The sequence below is a fragment of the Poromitra crassiceps genome (assembly GCF_964638095.1).
Source record: "Poromitra crassiceps genome assembly, chromosome: 16".
Classification (NCBI taxonomy): Eukaryota; Metazoa; Chordata; class Actinopteri; order Beryciformes; family Melamphaidae; genus Poromitra; species Poromitra crassiceps.
This window is the reverse complement of record NC_139645.1, coordinates 28,392,198-28,409,921: the sequence shown is the minus strand read 5'-3', so window position 1 is coordinate 28,409,921 and position 17,724 is coordinate 28,392,198. Positions and strand designations below refer to the sequence as shown.

General features: G+C 44.4%; 1 protein-coding gene across 1 annotated transcript in view; it reads right to left on the bottom strand.

Moving 5' to 3' along the window:
* LOC310791559 (receptor-interacting serine/threonine-protein kinase 3-like) overlaps positions 1-17,724 on the bottom strand; it is a gene marked incomplete at its 3' end in the record, with an annotated part of 93,474 nt that overhangs the window by 34,794 nt on the left and 40,956 nt on the right. The window contains exons 7-9 of the mRNA XM_083653228.1: positions 5,674-5,723; positions 3,610-3,765; positions 572-654 (exon numbers count right to left, since the gene is read on the bottom strand). Of these exons, the coding sequence (XP_083509354.1) occupies positions 572-654; positions 3,610-3,765; positions 5,674-5,723 (289 nt within the window). The remainder of the gene's footprint in view (positions 1-571; positions 655-3,609; positions 3,766-5,673; positions 5,724-17,724) is intronic.

The following is a 17,724-nucleotide window of genomic DNA, read 5'->3' as shown; positions in this document are numbered from 1 at the left end:
CTAGCTGCTCCTGGAGCCTGGTGTTAGCTGGATGACTGCTACTGCTGCTGTGGGTAGCTGGGCCGTAGCTTGGTGGTAGCAGGGCTGTAGCCTGGTAGTAGCTGGGCTAGCCGGGTGATGGCTAGGCTGCTGGGGCCACAGCCGAGGCAGTAGGCCGGGGTTTGGTAAATCCACAAGATATCAAATGCGGCAGACACCATCCAACACTTTTGGATGAATTTCCATAAAGACTGTCAGATGATGTTGAGTAGCACACAGATTAAAAAACTAGTAAGATTTAAAACTGGAGAAAAAAGTTAAAAAAGGCTGGAGTGTCAGGAGCTCTCTCTGTGTGCTGCTGCTCTGGTGGAAAATTATTTTCCACTTTCTAATATATAATATATAATTTGAGATTGTTTTCTGTTTTGCTCCATCTTCTTCTACACTGCATACTTGCACTAAATCAAATCTGATTAATCACTATGGCTATTCAAATGAATCACGAATCTTGAAAATGCCTCTTGAAAGACGTCATGTTGAATATTTCTGTTGAAGAGAAATATTCAAAGCAGCATTTTGAGTGGATCATTACCAGTCTTGTCAGCACTTGATGGACGGCGTTGTTAATTCCTGGCTTGGCCTTCTTAAAGAGCTCCTCTGTCACATCTGTGCAGTCTGCAAACAACAGAGCAAGAGAGAAGATTTCATACCAAGCAATCAATTAACAATAATTCTGAATTTTGTTCTTAATGTCCTGCTAATTCTCAAACCTGTTCTGATTCTGTTTAGAAAATTAGATAGGCAGTAACAAGCAGCTTACAGCTAAAACGCTTAATGTCAGTATTACAATGTTATTCATTCTCTCTGTTTTACAGTCTGTAAATTATATAAAAGTTGTTTTGATCAGTGTATGCAAGCAGAGGCTGCCTATTCTATTCTATTTATTTATGTTTTATGTATTTAAGCATTCTTTATACAGGGCCCATTCATTTGTGAGCAAGCTCTCTTTTTCAAGGACGCCCATGAGAAGAACATAATACAATTACAGAATTACGCGACATATAAAACAATAAAAAATCACACGAAAATCACAGATGGCGACAAATAAGAGGACTCCGAAAAACAGTGAATTCAGTCCAGTTTGTGTGAGTCCAGGGCTGCGTTCCAATACCCATACTTGTACTTCTTTCTTGTAGTATGTACTGCCGCTGCCCTCACAAAGTATGGATTGTAGTGTGCAGCATGCATGCAAAATGCATACTATTGGGACACACTACATCTGTCATCACGTGAGCTTCCTGAACTCCGACCTCTTGCTCACTTCCGCCGACGTCCGCAGCGCCACATTTGAGTTTTTTTTTTATTTTATTTTTTTATTCAATAAACAAAGTCTGGCAATAACAAACAGTACATTATACAAAGAATTCAGACTAAGCATTTACAAAATTGGAACAATCAAATAAACCAATTGCTGTTATATTGTAATGTATGTTGTTGTTTCTAATAAACTGATGTGATGATACTTACATGCAGTCTCATTCTTAACTCATTGAGTGCCAATGACGACAATCGTCGTCAATTCAAATAGTAACGTAGAGTGCCAATGACGACGATTGTCGTCAATTGCGTTTTTTGACGGTGGGACGTGGATCAAAGCCTGATGCGTCTCCTGTGAAAGTTTGGGGGATTTTGAATGTGTATAAGCTATTTTACGGACCCATTAGGTGGCGACAGTGCTCTCCAGATTTGAGAAAGGTGAGGAAAAACAGCAGAAAAAGCCGTGATGAAACCCTTCTCATGAGAATGGTTTGGCTTTTCGGTGTCGCGCTGGGAGCCGGCGCACAACGGCGGGGCGCTCCGAAGATAGACTCTGGGTGCAGCACACTTTGAAACGCGCAGCAGAAAGCCCAGAAAGCCCAGAATCGGACGCAGCTTCATCCCAGCTCACAACCGAAACCCTCGAAACGAGCGAGCCCGATCCAGACTCCCCCGACGAGCGGCCGCCATCCGAACGTGGATCCGCAGGCAGCAGAGACTCGCCTGACACGCAGCAGAGCGAGCAGAGCCACCAGAGACACACCCACGGAGGAGGAGTTTGCAATTGAGGGGGGTGGGGGTGCTGTTTTATTGAAGGAAATTACTGTTCAGATGTTTCAGGTCAGGAAATATTAGCTTCAGAGTCAGTGATTTGCTTGAAATGCTTCATTTCACAAAAGGCTCATTATCTCAGCTTCTAGATGGAAACGTCTGTTTTTGCTGAAATCAACCTTTCTTCTCCGGCTGATAACTAAAGAAGGGAAAATGATATCAATAAACTTTTTTTGCTGATGATACAATAGAGTCTCATCGTTCTTTGTGCGTGTTCGGTGTTTACATAGTAATATCACACAATATTCTGTGGGCCTCGAGAAATCACTGAAAACGCTCTGAAACGGCTGGCACTGGGAGCATCCGTTTTCCAAAAGTGGCTGGCACTCAATGCGTGCATATTTCTGCCAGTGTTTTTATCATAGTTATTGACGTGTTCACGGCGTCATGGAGGTGGGCGTGGATTACATTAGAAGAAGAAGAAGAAGACGTAACTTCCTCTGCAAAAAGGATTGTGGGGAAGATTGGCTGGCGCAGCATGCATCGATCCATACTCCGAAATAGGAGCTGATGTAGTACAACATCCTGGTACTCTTGGCATACTGCATCTGACATACTATGTATTGGGACATACTAATTATTTTTTTGCCTAGTAAATAGTATGGAAGTATGGGTATTGGAACGGGCCCCTGATGCTTGTTCCATCTATCAGGAGCACAGAGACAGTCGGCATGTGTGGGAACGCCCACAAAATGTTAAACGGCTGGCGCGCGAGTGGGGTAAAACCGCCGATATATCTCATGGGCTGACTCACCAAAATACGGTGCTGCGGCTCTAAACTACAGGTTTGGGGTTTCTAGAGCAGAACACAAGACGTCTGCTCAGATGTGCGTTTACTGCGGTGGTTAAATCCCCGATCGCGTCTGCCTGGGCTGGGCTATCAGCTAAATTCTAACTTTGCTGAATGGATAGAACAGGGTTTTTTACCCCACCCTGACCACCCCCCCAGCCAGCCTGAGCCAGCTAACCAGCGTCTATAGTGGGCGTTCCTAGAGCCTGTATGGGCGTTCCCAGACATGCCGACTGTCTCTATAACAAGTGAACGCGGTCTTTCCTGACTCAGTATTCATATGTGGAATGACAAATCTAATGTGTCTTATATCCTGAAGCACTGACATTTAAAAGCCAATTCAAATACAATGGAAGCTTGCCACACAAGGCCTTATAAATAAATAAAATACAATGGTGATCTCTTCTAACGGTAAGAGAAGGCCAACCCACTTTTTCATGTAAAATGCAATGATGAGTGTGAAACCTCACCAGTAATAAAACACAGAGCACTGTGAAATACTGCATCAAGCAGCTTCAGTGTGGAAGGTGAAGCATTCATGTATAGGACATCACCATAATCAAAGACAGACATTATTAGAGATAGCACAATGTCTTCTACTGAGGAAATAAAAACTATTCTATTATATTCTGTTTCTCAAATCTCTGGTAAGCTCTTCAGTTCCAGCAGGTTCATAGAAGGGGCTTCCTCACCGAGGGAGGAGGGCCTTTCAGTGGGTACCTGCCCCCAGCAGCTCTCCATGAGCTCCACCAGCCTCCTCAGCCCTGGAGTCCGATCTTGGTTGATCTTAGCCAGCGGGGGGCGTTGTCCCTCCGCGACAAGCAGCCGCACCAAGCTGGGCTTGGCATCTGGAGGACAGTATAGTGAGGGTTAAGAAGTGCATCATGGTGGCTTTGTTGCTTCTGTATCCACAAGGCAACTAATTTGATCCTAGAAACAGTCACTTTAGACATATTCAAAGTCAAGTCAAGTCAAGTTTATTTGTATAGCACATTTCATACACAGAGGCAATTCAAAGTGCTTCACATAAAATGGTTGACAGGAAAAGAAAAGAAAAGAAGAGAATAAAATGGACATTTAAAAACATCACAACAAAACTTAAAAAAAATAGTATAAAAAGTGCATTAAGCAACAGGCGCAGCAGTTGCAGAAAGAGCTAAAAACTTATAGAGGACTCATTGGGTTTGCATAGTAGCTGTCAGCAGTTAAAAGCGACGGTAAACATAAAAGTCTTTAGTCTATTTTTAAAAGTAAGTAAGGTTGGGGCAGATCTGAGGTCTTCAGGCAATTTGTTCCAGCTAGCAGAAGCATAGTGGGTAAATGCAGCCTTCCCATGATTTGATTTGATCCTAGGGACAGTTAATAAGCTGGACCCTGGAACCTAAGAGTTCTAGACGGTTCGTAGCGTGGGAGCAATTCAGCTATGTATTTTGGACCTAGGCCATTAAGTGATTTATAGACTAATAACAGTATTTTAAAATCTATTCTATGACACACTGGCAACCAGTGTAAGGACTTAAGAACTGGAGTGATATGATCAGATTTCTTAGTCTTCTTCGTTAGAACTCTAGCAGCAGCATTCTGAATGAGTTGAAGTTGCCTAAGTTCTTTTTTGGAGAGACCAGAAAAAAGGCTATTGCAATAGTCTAACTGAAGGCGTGAATTAGTTTTTCTAGATCCTGTCTGGACATGTATCCCCTAATTCTTGCTATATTTTTAAGATGATAAAAAGCTGCTTTTCTAATTGACTTAATGTGGGAGTTAAAGTTGAGATCGGAATCAATAATAACGCCAAGATTTTTGACTTGATCCTTAGGCTTCAGGGATAGAGACCCAAGGCGTACAGTGATTTTAAGCCTTTGTTCTTTGGGGCCAAAGACGATCACCTCTGTTTTGTCTTTGTTTAGCTGTAGGAAATTCTGGCACATCCAGTTATTTATTTGATCAATGCACTGGCACAATGATTCTATGGGGGCATAGTCAGCTGAGGAAAGAGTTATATACAACTGAGTGTCATCTGCATAGTTATGATAGGCTACTTTGTTTTTTTGCATAATTAGGCCTAGAGGGAGCATATAAAGGTTGAAGAGAAGTCTCCTGAAATAATAGAGTAAATGCTACTCCTCTAGTTCAGGATTGAGCAATGGCATTGGCACAAGCAGTGAACTCCTGAAGATATCCAGACATCACTTGGATGGCCTGTATGTACACAGACACAACATGTACCTTACCCACCCAGGCCGCAAGTGCTACGTCTGTGTCGCTCGCAGAGCAGCTCTTGTTTAGAAGGTACCTGGAACATCTAGCCTGGTTAAAACGATCATCGATCCGTATGGTTTTAAACAGGCTGCATTGAAGGTGTTTTCATGGAGTGGAGAAATATCAGAAATATATCTCTGATGTAGTCTACGCATTGAAAAATTTAATTAAGAGTCTGTCTCGCATTAAGCTAAACACTGCGATTCCTGCAGTACTACGTCACAAACATGAATAACTTTTATGAGTTTTGGAACGTAAATGCGTTTTTTTGTGATTTTTTTTTAAAACGCTTCAAAAGTCATAAAAGTTATTCACGTTTGTGAAGATTATCGTGCTGAACCCAAATTCACCTTCCCATAAACTTTTGTTAACCACATACCTTATTTTATGCATGCAAGTGAAATCCCCATTCTAAAACCAAAATGGCGGCAATTTGTGGTTAAGCCTACAAAAATATGTCATCCCTGTGGTACGCTATAAACAGAATGATCACTCACCGGGATATGGTTGTTTCCCTGTGACAATGGACCACAGAAGTATGCCATAGCTAAAAGAGAGAGGGAGGAACACATTGATCAGGAATTACACCAAAACAAACAGAATCTGCACTACATAGCTACAGACAGACAGACAGACAGACAGACAGACAAACAGACACATACATACAGTACATACTACATACATACATACATACATACTGTGACAGGGTCGGGTCTCAAAGTAGAATCATGTTCGCGTCTAGAACCCAAACCCGCTGCCACAACAACAGAAATGACTGAGCAACAGGTTATTTCACAGGAAGTCAATAAACAGAGTTGGCTTACCTGAAACCCAGGAGTAGGCCAAAGATCAAAGTAATTTTCTTTCTGTGAATCAAACATTTCCTAGCCTCTAGACAGGGCATCTGCAATTTAATTTTCCTTGCCAGAGACGTGTTTGACGTGGAGATTATACTGTTGCAGCACTAAACTCCATCGAAACACTCTCGCGTTTGCTGTATGGAATCTCGCAAGAAATGCTTGAGGATTATGATCAGAGTAAACAAGAACAGTATCACTGCTAGCAACGTAGACTTCAAAGTATCAAAGAAAATCACTACAAGAGTGAAGGTAGCAGCACTCCAAAAATTAAGATGCAAGACTTCAGATTTCCATTTTCTTTTTTTATTGAGGGCTAACGCGTTTCGGCATGTGCCTTCATCAGAGCATCATACAGAGTGGTAGGATTAGCCTCCTTTTTAAAGATGCAGGTAAAAACAATCATCCCACCTGTGTAGGGGGAGGTACTTCCTTATAATCAATTAGGACAAGGAGCACAGACAGAGAGCACAGGAATACATTTCGATAACAGTGGTGCATTCTCAGACTATATTCTATGAAAATATCACATTTCTTCTGGAGTTCAGATGCACTTGGGTCAGACAACAGTACAGATCAGGCATCAAGAGCAACAAGCTGTATGGGTCACATTAAAACAACCCAAACAAACAGGAGAGCAAAAATAAACATGAGAAAACTAACCGGCCACTTAATTTATAAGAAAGGTCGAAATGTAAAGTCGTCATTAAGTCCCTTAGGTTGCATACTATTCAGTTGGTCAATCCAAAACATCTCTCTCTGTGACAACAGCTTGGGGAGGTTTCCCCCTCTAGGTGGCGCAGTGACTTGTTCTAACCCAACAAACCGGAGGGTGGATGGCGAGCCATGGTTTGCTTCAAGATAATGTTTTGCCATAGCATATTCTACTAGACTTCAAAGTGTTGGACAGCGAAGACCAACGCCAAGGCCTCCTTCTCGATAGTCGAGTATGCTTTCTGATGTTTCTTTAGCTTCTTTGAAAAATACGCTACTGGTTTTTCCTCTCCGTTTTCCTCCTGCAGCAACACTGCACCAACTCCTACCTCTGAAGCATCAACAGCTAGCTTAAACGGCTGGGTGAAATCTGGAGCCTTAAGCTCCGGAGAACTAGCCAGGATCCCATTCACCTGCTCCACCGCTTCCTGACACTCCGGCCCCCAAGTCCACCTCACCTTCTCGCTCAACAGGTTGGTCAGAGGTGCTATTATATGGGCATACTTATTCACAAACCTGTTGTAAAATCCACACATTCCCAGGAAACGCTGCAGCTGAGACCTGGTCTGCGGGATAGGATATTCTAGAATAGCCTTCACTTTTGCCTCCCGGGGCAGCACCGAACCGCACCCAACTTGATACCCTAGGTAGGTAACCCTACCTCTGCCGAACTCACATTTCTTCAGATTGATCACGAGACCAGCATCTGCCAAGCGCTCAAAGAGCTCGTTCACTTGCTGTACATGTTCCTCCAACATCATACTATACGTCACTACGTCATCAATATACGTCACGGTGTTCTTCAATCCCCTGGTGACCGTATTCATAAGACGTTGGAACGTCGCGGGAGCATTTTTCATCCCGAATGGCATTACTAGAAAACAATATAAACCATCATGCGTAGCAAAGGTGGAAATTTCGCTAGCTCGTTTGGTCAATGGCACCTGAAAATAGCCTTTGAGAAGGTCTATTTTAGTTACAAACTTCGCCTGCCCAACCTGGTCAATGCAATCGTCTAGCAACGGGATAGGGTGAGTGTAAGGGTTTGAAAAACGTTTTGCAATGGTTTTGATATAAAACAGACACCCCCCATATTTTTTTATATTAAGAACTTATCTAACAGAATCTAAGTAAATGCATTGTGAATTTGCACTACCAACTCAGTAGGTGGCGCTGTAGCGCTTCTGTGGATCAGGCCGAGAGACCGGAAGTACAAGCCCTATCTAGCGCGAGAGGTCAGAAATAAATGGCGTTGGCTTGGTGAAAACGTTCACTCATCGTCTCTCTCTCCTTATTCATCCACAGGTACTGTAAAACACCTTAGAAACTCTCTAGTTTATCTTTACATAGAGGGGAATGCTTAAGGAACTGCTTTGTGTTGTTTGGGGCACTTGTGACGAACGTAGCTATTGTTTTGGTCTGTAGTTGATTGAAGTTGCCGAGTCACGAACGCAATGCAATTCAGGTGATAGTCGCCTCCTTTATGTAACGTCATCCTACATGCAATCAGGCAAGGTTGTAAATGTAGTCTAATGCTGTGCATCCCGCAGTAATGTTTGATCATTTAGAGATGTTGGTTTATGTTGTGTATGTGTCATGTTAAAATGTGTTAGTACTTTATCAGTGTTTACAAATTAGATGTATTATTTCTAGAGTAACTTTATGCTTGTTCAGTTGCTGCAGCCATATTAAAGGGATAGTTCGGTTTGTTTGAAGTGGGGTCCTATCAGCTAGTGAGATACACTAACTTAATTAGGTACAGTGTTCAGGAGTGAGTGCGCATTGTGGAACGAGACCGCGCACTCAGCGCAGCAGCCAAACCAGCCTTTTCTCTGTAAGTACGGGGGGTCAACAACTAAAACGTAATTTAGCCACCTAAAACACCTAAAATAACGGCCACCTAAACAAATCGACATCCGTGTACATGCACGCTCTATTTTGACCATTTTCAGCGCTTTACTTTTCCGCAAAACAGCAGTTTCATTCGGCACTGCTTTTTCTCCCAACCGTACAACTACTGTATTCCTCCGCTAAAAGCCAACACAGAGCACAGAGCCGCGGTTTACAAAACAGGAAGGCTTAGAAGAGAGATAAAACACTGACTTACTTTAGAGACAACAAGTCACCTGGCCTCTCTGGTCTGGGACGTTTTCCACAATTTATCCTGGGAATGGTGAAAAAGGTCTGCAGCCAGGGCACCCAGGCATTTAGACAGGAGGCGCATCTCTCTGCCTGTTCACTTCACTCTCTGCAAAAGTTCCTCTTCTGTATTCTGTCTGGTTCATAATTATATCCTCTTGTCACCAAGGTGAATGGCATATCATCCTCGCTATCAAAATCACTCATATTTTCGTCCGTGTATTCTATTTGTTGTGTCTTCAAACCGGGAGAAATAAAATAGCCTACCCCCAAATAACTGCGGAGTAATCCAGTGCTGCGGCTGTGTGCTGGCTTTTAGCGGAGGAATACGGTAGTTGTACGGTTGGGAGAAAAAGCAGTGCCGAATGAAACTGCTGTTTTGCGGAAAAGTAAAGCGCTGAAAATTGTCAAAATAGAGCGTGCATGTACACGGATATCGATTTGTTTAGGTGGGCGTTGTTTTAGATGGCTAAATTACGTTTTTTTGTTTAGTTGTTGACCCCCAGGACTTAGAGAGAAAAAGCTGGTGATGCTGCTGCTCTGGGTGCCGGATCTCGTTCGACGCTGCGCCCCGCTTCAAGAACACTGTACCTAATTAAGTTAGTGTATCTGACTAGCTGATAGGACCCCACTTCAAACAAACCGAACTATCCTTTTAAGCACCTTGTCAACAGAATACTAGTGAATAGATACAACATAATATTACAACAGTTTTGATACAGTAATGGCCGAATTATTGTTTTAGTTTGAGAATTTGGTATTTTGATATCAATAGCGTATGTTTCAGTAATGGGACCAATGCAATTATTATTTTCAAATGGTTTATATTTTATTTGGTACATAATCTATTTTGTTATTAATACAGTATGCATCGGTGTATATAGATGTTTTCTATTATTTTTGAAAGTAAAGTGAACATAAAGAAAGTGAATAAGTGAATTAACATAAATATGTTGATGTCAGAAATAAATGGCGCTGGCTTGGTGAAAACGTTCACTCATCGTCTCTCTCTCCTTATTCATCCACAGTCATCAGCCAGTGGTCCAAGGATCCACGGTGCTCTTTCATAGCCTGTGTATCTCATGGGCCGGAGCCAGATAACCCCTAGGTCTGGCGCCGGTTACATTTGGGGGCTTGTCCGGGATAAAGACGCTACGCCGCTGTGAGAGTGCGTGATTGTGACGGCGTAATCCTGCGCTTGAAGCTCCAGGGAAGGCTGCTGTGTTGGGCGTCATCCAGAGAGCAACAGCAACAGGTGCTACGTCATCATGGCTTCTCAACGGCAGATGCTGGTCTTCAATATCCAAAGACGACTTTCAGATCTGAGTATCAGCAAGTTCAGTAGAAGATGGCCGACAGACTCAGAATGTTGAAGAACTAAGTGAACCAGAACTCTATGAGCTAATTGTTGATTATATTAGGAGTGAGAAGTTGAGAGTTCTGGAAGATGAAGGCATGGGTCAGCTCCTCATCCTCGAAGATCTGCTCAGTGACCTGCTACGTGACAGAGGCACTGGAGCTACTGCAACAGACAACACTGGACCTCGTCAGGTTGAAGAATCACCAACTCACCAACCAGAACACACCTCTCCAACCACTCGTGTGGACACACCACCACCAGCAGATACGACGGCCAGAGACAGTCCGACACACCCATCCATCGGGGCTCGAGACGACGTCATCCATCCATCCTCCGCGTACGACGACCTTCACACCAACCCCTTCATGGAGGACAGAGACACTCACGCATCAGCCAGGGATCTCACCACATCGATGCCGGCCAAGTCCAGCCTCACACGCACTGGTGGTGCCCCTCTGGGTAGGATGAGCTCATCCTCCACTGACCAGGTTGTAAGGTTGACTGATGTAGCAGCTCTATTACCACGTCGAGAGTTCAGGTTGCATGGAGGACAAATCTCTGATGTTGGTTCTGACATGTCATATAGTAGCCTTTGCAAACAGATTGATGAAGGTTTACAAGAGGGGTTTAGTGAGTCCGAGGTCATTAGAACAGTACTAAAGATAACCAAACCTGGTGCGTTCAGGGACATGTTAACCAGTAAAGACGATCTTACAGTTGGTGGTTTAAAGAGGTTTCTCCGCTCCCATATTAGGGACAAGAATGCCACTGAGCTCTTCCAAGAGTTAAGCAACGCCAGACAGCAAGACAGAGAGAGCCCACAACAGTTTTTGTATAGAGTTATGGGTTTAAAGCAGCGAGTTCTCTTTGAGTCACAACAACCTGGTGCATGTTTCAACTATGACAAAAAGCTTGTTCAGGGCACTTTCCTTCACACCCTCTACCAAGGGTTAAATGAAAGGAACAGTCATGTTAGACGTGATCTTAAACCCTTTCTCTCAGACACACAGGTCAGTGATGACTTCCTCTTAGAACAAATCACAACATCTACCAGTGAGGAAGAAGGGAGGTTAAAACGTCTGAGTACAGCTAAAACTCGACCAGTAACTGTTAGTGCCGCCCAGCATGACAGTAACGAACAGACTGACCCGACAAAACAAACCAAACTGACTAAAGTTGACTCTGAGTTACAAGCTAACCGTGCTGCGATCAATGAGCTGACTGCACAAGTGTCCTCTTTGACCAAGCACCTGGCCCAAATGGTGAAACCCACCGAGAGCGTGACTCGAAGCCCCAGCGCACCCATCACTCAAGCCCAGCCACAAACAACTCAGAACAGGGGCCGATGTAATGACTGTGTCCAAAAGGGCAATGTGACTCGTCCCCATTGTTTTATTTGTGGCCAGGCGGGGCACCGGGCCATTGGCTGTCTGCAGCGGAAGTCGGGAAACGGGATGAGGTCACTGGAGAGGGGCAGCCAGTGATCTCCAGCAGTGAGAAGCCCTACGTGAAGGTCAAAACAGGCAAATGCCCAAATCCAAATACACCACGTCAGCAAATACCGAAAAAGGGTGTAGCCCAACTCATAGGCAAGCGATGTATGGTTTCCTGTTCAGTCAATGGTGTTCCCCATCAGATGCTGCTAGCCTCGGGAGCTCAGGTGACCATAGTGGGGAGGGCGTGGGTTGAGGAAGAACTGCCTACTGTAAAAATCCAGCCACTTGAATCCCTATTTGCCAGTCAACCCCTTGAAATATCTGCAGCTAATGGTACTGAAGTTCCCTATGATGGATGGGCAGAAATAGACCTTCAGATCGGTAGTATGAGTCAGGGACAGGTGACTATCAGAGTACCAGTCTCGATCAGTCAAAATTGTACGTGTTCTCGGTAGTAATGTCATTGCAGAAATGATCAAAGAAAATGCAGAACAAGTTGACATTGCAGCTATCTTAAAGGAGGCTTTGAGTGTTACAGAGGGCACAGTAGAAGCCCTAGTTTCAGCCCTTGAGACAACTGTATCGGATGAGACAACGTCCCAGTGTAATGTGAGAGTTGGAAAGAAAGGCATGACTATTCCTGCAGGACAAATTTGTGAAGTTAGGTGCAGGGTTAGGGGGTACCCAGGGGGTGGTACATTGTTGTTCCAGCCCAGTCTAGAAAATAAATGCCCAGAGGGTTTAGGGACTTAGAGGCAGTACTCCAGTTGAAGGAAAGGGAACCAAAGAATGTAGGAGAAGTTCGAGCTCTGCTAGGGTTCTTGTCATACTATCGATCGTTTATTCAGGATTTTTCGAGAATAGCACGGCCGCTGTTTAAACTCCAAGAGAGCCCTGTTGAGTCCGGTGAGCGACCCGTTACAACTAGAGCTGCTAAGTCTAACAAAAATAACCCCAAAAATGGCCAAGTGCCGTCGCGGACACCCGTACAATGGACTTCCGAACATAGTGCTGTCGTATCTCGCCTTGTTGACATGCTGACTAACCCCCCCATTTTGGCCTACCCAGATTTTAACTTACCATTTGTGTTGCACACTGACGCATCTAATGAGGGTCTGGGGGCGGTGCTCTATCAGGAGCAGGGGAACAAGCTACGTGTTATTGCTTATGGTTCGAGGACGCTCACGCCTGCTGAAAAAAACTATCACCTTCATTCCACCAAGCTTGAGTTCCTTGCCCTAAAGTGGGCAATTTGCCGCAAATTTCGCGATTACCTTTACTATGCGCCCACGTTCACCGTATACACAGATAATAATCCCCTCACCTATGTATTGGGCACAGCCAAGTTAAATGCCGTTGGTCACTGCTGGGTGGGGGAGCTGGCTGACTTCCACTTCAGCATCAAATATAGGCCAGGCAAGGCGAATACGGATGCGGACACCCTGTCCCGTTATCCTTTGAAGCTCCACGACCACATACAGGAGTATACTGAGACCATGCCCCCAGATGTTGTTTCCGCAATATGGCAGGGGGACAAGGCTATGAGAGACAGTGACGTGGCATGGGTGGCAGCCTTGCAGTTGTGTACTAATGATGATGACTCACCTTCCACTAGCATGCCCATATTCACCCCAGAGGACATCAAAGCTGTTCAGAAAGGTGACACAGCAATCTGTGAGGTGATAACACTCAAGAGGAATGGATGGAACCCTAACAACAAAGACAAGAGACAAATGGGACCGGAGACACGTCGACTGATACATGAGTGGAACAGACTCAGACTGGACAAAGACATATTATACAGGCAGGCAGGACAACATAAACAACTGGTTCTCCCCAATACGCTTAAGTCAACTGTGCTTAAACATTTGCATGATGACATGGGGCATGTGGGGGCCGACAAAGTCATCAACCTGGCAAGGCAGAGATTTTATTGGCCCTTTATGCAGCAGGAAATAGAAAATTATGTCATTCGCCAATGCCCATGTATTAAGCAGAAACGACCCACTATCCCAGAGAAAGCACCAATGTGCTCAATTACAACCAGTGCTCCCTTTGAGCTCCTCTCTGTTGATTACATGCACCTCGAGCAGAGTAAAGGAGGCTACGAATACATCCTGGTCCTGGTAGATCACTTTACTCGCTTCGCACAAGCCTACCCAACTAAGAATAAGTCAGGAAAAACTGCAGCTGAAAAAATCTTCTCTGATTTTATCCCGCGCTTCGGGTACCCGCAAAAACTACATCATGATCAGGGTCAGTCTATTCCAATGACTCCAACAGCTGGCTGGGATCAGCCATTCTCGAACAACCCCCTATCACCCGCAGGGGAATCCCGTCGAGCGCCTGAACAGGACACTTCTTCAGATGCTCCGGACTCTGCAGGAGGAGAAGAAAACAGAGTGGAAAGACCACCTTCCACATATAGTCCATGCTTACAATGCTACCAGACACGAAGCAACAGGCTATTCGCCCTTCTTTCTTCTCTTTGGAAGAGCCCCGCGGTTGCCCATTGATTTGCTGTTCGACCTCGAACCTGAGCAACAGTCACAGACCCGACATGAATATGCAAAGAAATGGGCTTCTCGGATGCAGGAAGCATACAGGATCGCTTCGGACAATAGCAAAAAGAGCTCATTGAAAGGAAAGAGATACTATGATCGAGGTGTCAAAGGAATCGTGCTCCAACCAGGTGACCATGTCCTCGTCAGAAACCTGTCCGAGAGGGGTGGTCCGGGCAAACTTTGTGCGTATTGGGAGAACAAGATTCACCGCATTGTTGAGAGGTTGGGAGATGGACCTGCAGAGTTCAAGCAGATACAGGGGACGGACCCTCCGTGTACTGCACCGTAACCTTCTCTTGCCTGTGAATGACTTGCCACTTGAACATAATGACAAAGACACTCATGTACAAAAGAAACCACAAAGACAGAGGAACCATGACACACACACAGACGCAGCTGGGCAGGATTCAAATGACTCTGCTGAGGAGGAGGAGGAATATTCATACAGCTTCCGACACCTACCTGAAAAGAGAAAAGTCAGCCTCCGACCACCTCAACCTGAGCCAACCAGTCAGCTTAGAGCTGTGGCACCAGAATATCAGCCCTTGAGTCCCGGCATCAGCCGCCAACAACATAAACCTGCCGTGGTGCCAGAATCAGCACCAGCAGTGGCTAATGTGCCCTCATTGGTGGAAGCTCAGGAACCGCTGCACGACGATGATATTGAGGCTGGTAGCAGTACAGATGAGCCCAGAGCCAATGTTGAACCGGTTGCAGAGTCGGCGGATGGGGAGGAGCTACCCTTAAGACGGTCTACCCGAGCGGTACGACCCCGAGATGTGTTTACATATGACCATCTAGGACAGCCCACCTACCACCAGCCATGGATACCGGGAGCAAATATGATGTTCACATGCGTGCCTTACCCCATGCCCGCTTGTCCAGTAAACCCTGGCACCTGTTACTATCCCACACAAGCAGTGTGGACATGCTAAGGAGATGACATAAGACTTGACTGAACAGAAGACATTGACCTTTTTCCGAAGGACAGTTTCCAGACTTTATTACGAGACTTCACAGAACTGGACTGAACTGAAGACATTGACACATCACTGAGACAGTTCCCAGACCATGTGACTACTTCTCTTGACTACTTGACACTCTTCTGTTGGTTTAGTTCTAGATGTCCGGAGACATCTCTTGAAGCAGGGGAGAGTGTAAGGGTTTGAAAAACGTTTTGCAATTGTTTTGATATAAAACAGACACCCCCCACATTTTTTTATATTAAGAACTTCTCTAACAGAATCTAAGTAAATGCAGTGTAAGTTTGCACTACCAACTCAGTAGGTGGCGCTGTAGCGCTTCTGTGGATCAGGCCGAGAGACCGGAAGTACAAGCCCTATCTAGCGTGAGAGGTCAGAAATAAATGGCGCTGGCTTGGTGAAAACGTTCACTCATCGTCTCTCTCTCCTTATTCATCCACAGGTACTGTAAAACACCTTAGAAACTCTCTAGTTTATCTTTAGAGGGGAATGCTTAAAGGAGAACTAACCCCCAAAACACTTTTTTTCAGCTTTTAACCAATATATATGACTTTGGGGGTGATGTGTGAAGAATTCTGGTCAAAAGTTCCACATTTGACACCAAACTGTTGCCATTTGACCATTTGTATCATTTTTCAGCAGCATATCTGGCATAAGCGCCCTCTAAGGGTGGAACACTTCTTCTTTTTTTTTTTAAATGAATGGGAGATTAGGAACACACTGACGTCACAGTGTTCCCAAAGACTATGGGATTTCAAGATAGTTACTCCACTACTCCCCCTGTACCCTTTCGGCTCCTCACAACTCCAAGCCTATTCCTATTGAAGTTTGCTCTTAAAATACTGAACCAAACGTCGTCAAAGTTGGCACATGTCTTAATTATAGTTAGTTTCCCGCTGAATGTGTCATTACATTATTAATATCTTACCTGGATAAGCTCTAATTATGTTGTTTATATTATCAGTCCGACTTGGAAGCACTTTCTCTCGGCCAGTCAAAGGGGAGAGTCTGCTCTCTCATGCACCCGCGGGGGCGCGCGCAGCAGCAGCACACAGCAGCAGTGAGAGGCGGGGCCCGCGGGGGCTTTTGCATGGGAACAGTCTGACATTTCAGCAAACAAATCTCGTCGCAGTTTAGCGGACATGTAAAATATAACGCTATACTACGACGTGACAACGTGACAAAGCTTCTCTAAACATATCGGCTAATATAATATCATCACTGTGTACAAGCAACGCCAACTTTTCAGGAAATCAAGTCAGCAGAGCAGAGCGACTGGCTCTGTCTGTGTGTGTGTGCTCCTCGGGGGGATTTGCATGGGAACAGTCTGTGAGGAGGAGAAGAGCTCTGTGCTGCCTCCTGCGCCCTGAGAGGAAAAATCAGAGGTGCTGTAACTTTCAACAAGAATCACGAAAAGCCCCAAAACGCAAATTAAAAACGGATTTCATTGCACTGTTTATCTCTAGTTAGACGAGGGAATTACGTGGAGAAATCTCGCATTGTGTTACCCCAGAGCAAGAGGTTTGTCCTATTGTGCGGTGTGCTGCTGTAACGAGCCCATGTCACTTTGCTCTCGTAACGTAGTTAGACACGCTGCCATAGAGATACATGCAAAAAAATAATTAAATTTCTAGTTCGCCACTGAATTACCAAATTGATATAACTTTCAACCATTTTGAGCAAAGCTGTTTCCAAACAGGCCACCAGCGTTGGCTAGTTGTTGATATTTATAAAGATATTGCCCCTCTCAAATAAATTATTTTTGAGGCAGTAGGCAAACTGTAATGGCGTCGATTTCCGAAAAAAAATCTTGACTTGAACACAGCCAAAGAGTCTATTATAGACAAGAGCATATGTCATTTCTTGGTTTTTTCCATAGGTATTTTCAAATCACTGTTCTGATACATATCTAGGGGGTTAGTCCTCCTTTAAGGAACTGCTTTGTGTTGTTTCGGGCACTTGTGACGAACGTAGCTATTGTTTTGGTCTGTAGTTGATTGAAGTTGCCCAGTCACGAACGCAATGCAATTCAGGTGATAGTCGCCTCCTTTATGTAACGTCATCCTACATGCAATCAAGCAAGTTTGTAAATGTAGTCTAATGCTGTGCATCCCGCAGTAATGTTTGATCATTTAGAGATGTTGGTTTATGTTGTGTATGTGTCATGTTAACACATTCACTGCCAGCCGTTTTTTCAATACTGTAGGTAGGTTCTGCCAAGGTTTTTTTTGAGGATTCTGGCTCATTTTACAAGAGCCGAGGATTCTTTTCTGCTATGATTTTGTCAACACAAAATATCTCAAAATAACTAATAGAATGTGTGCTTTCTCTGTCTAAAAGAGTTAGTTTGTAGAGTTAGTAGTTATGTAGATATTAGCCGTTGAATACAGCATGGTTTCAGCGTCTGAGAAGGAAAGCTGAGAAAAATGCAGTTTTGTGAAATTCAATCAAACAGGCAGAACAGTCACTTTAACCATTTATTTTTGGCATCAGTG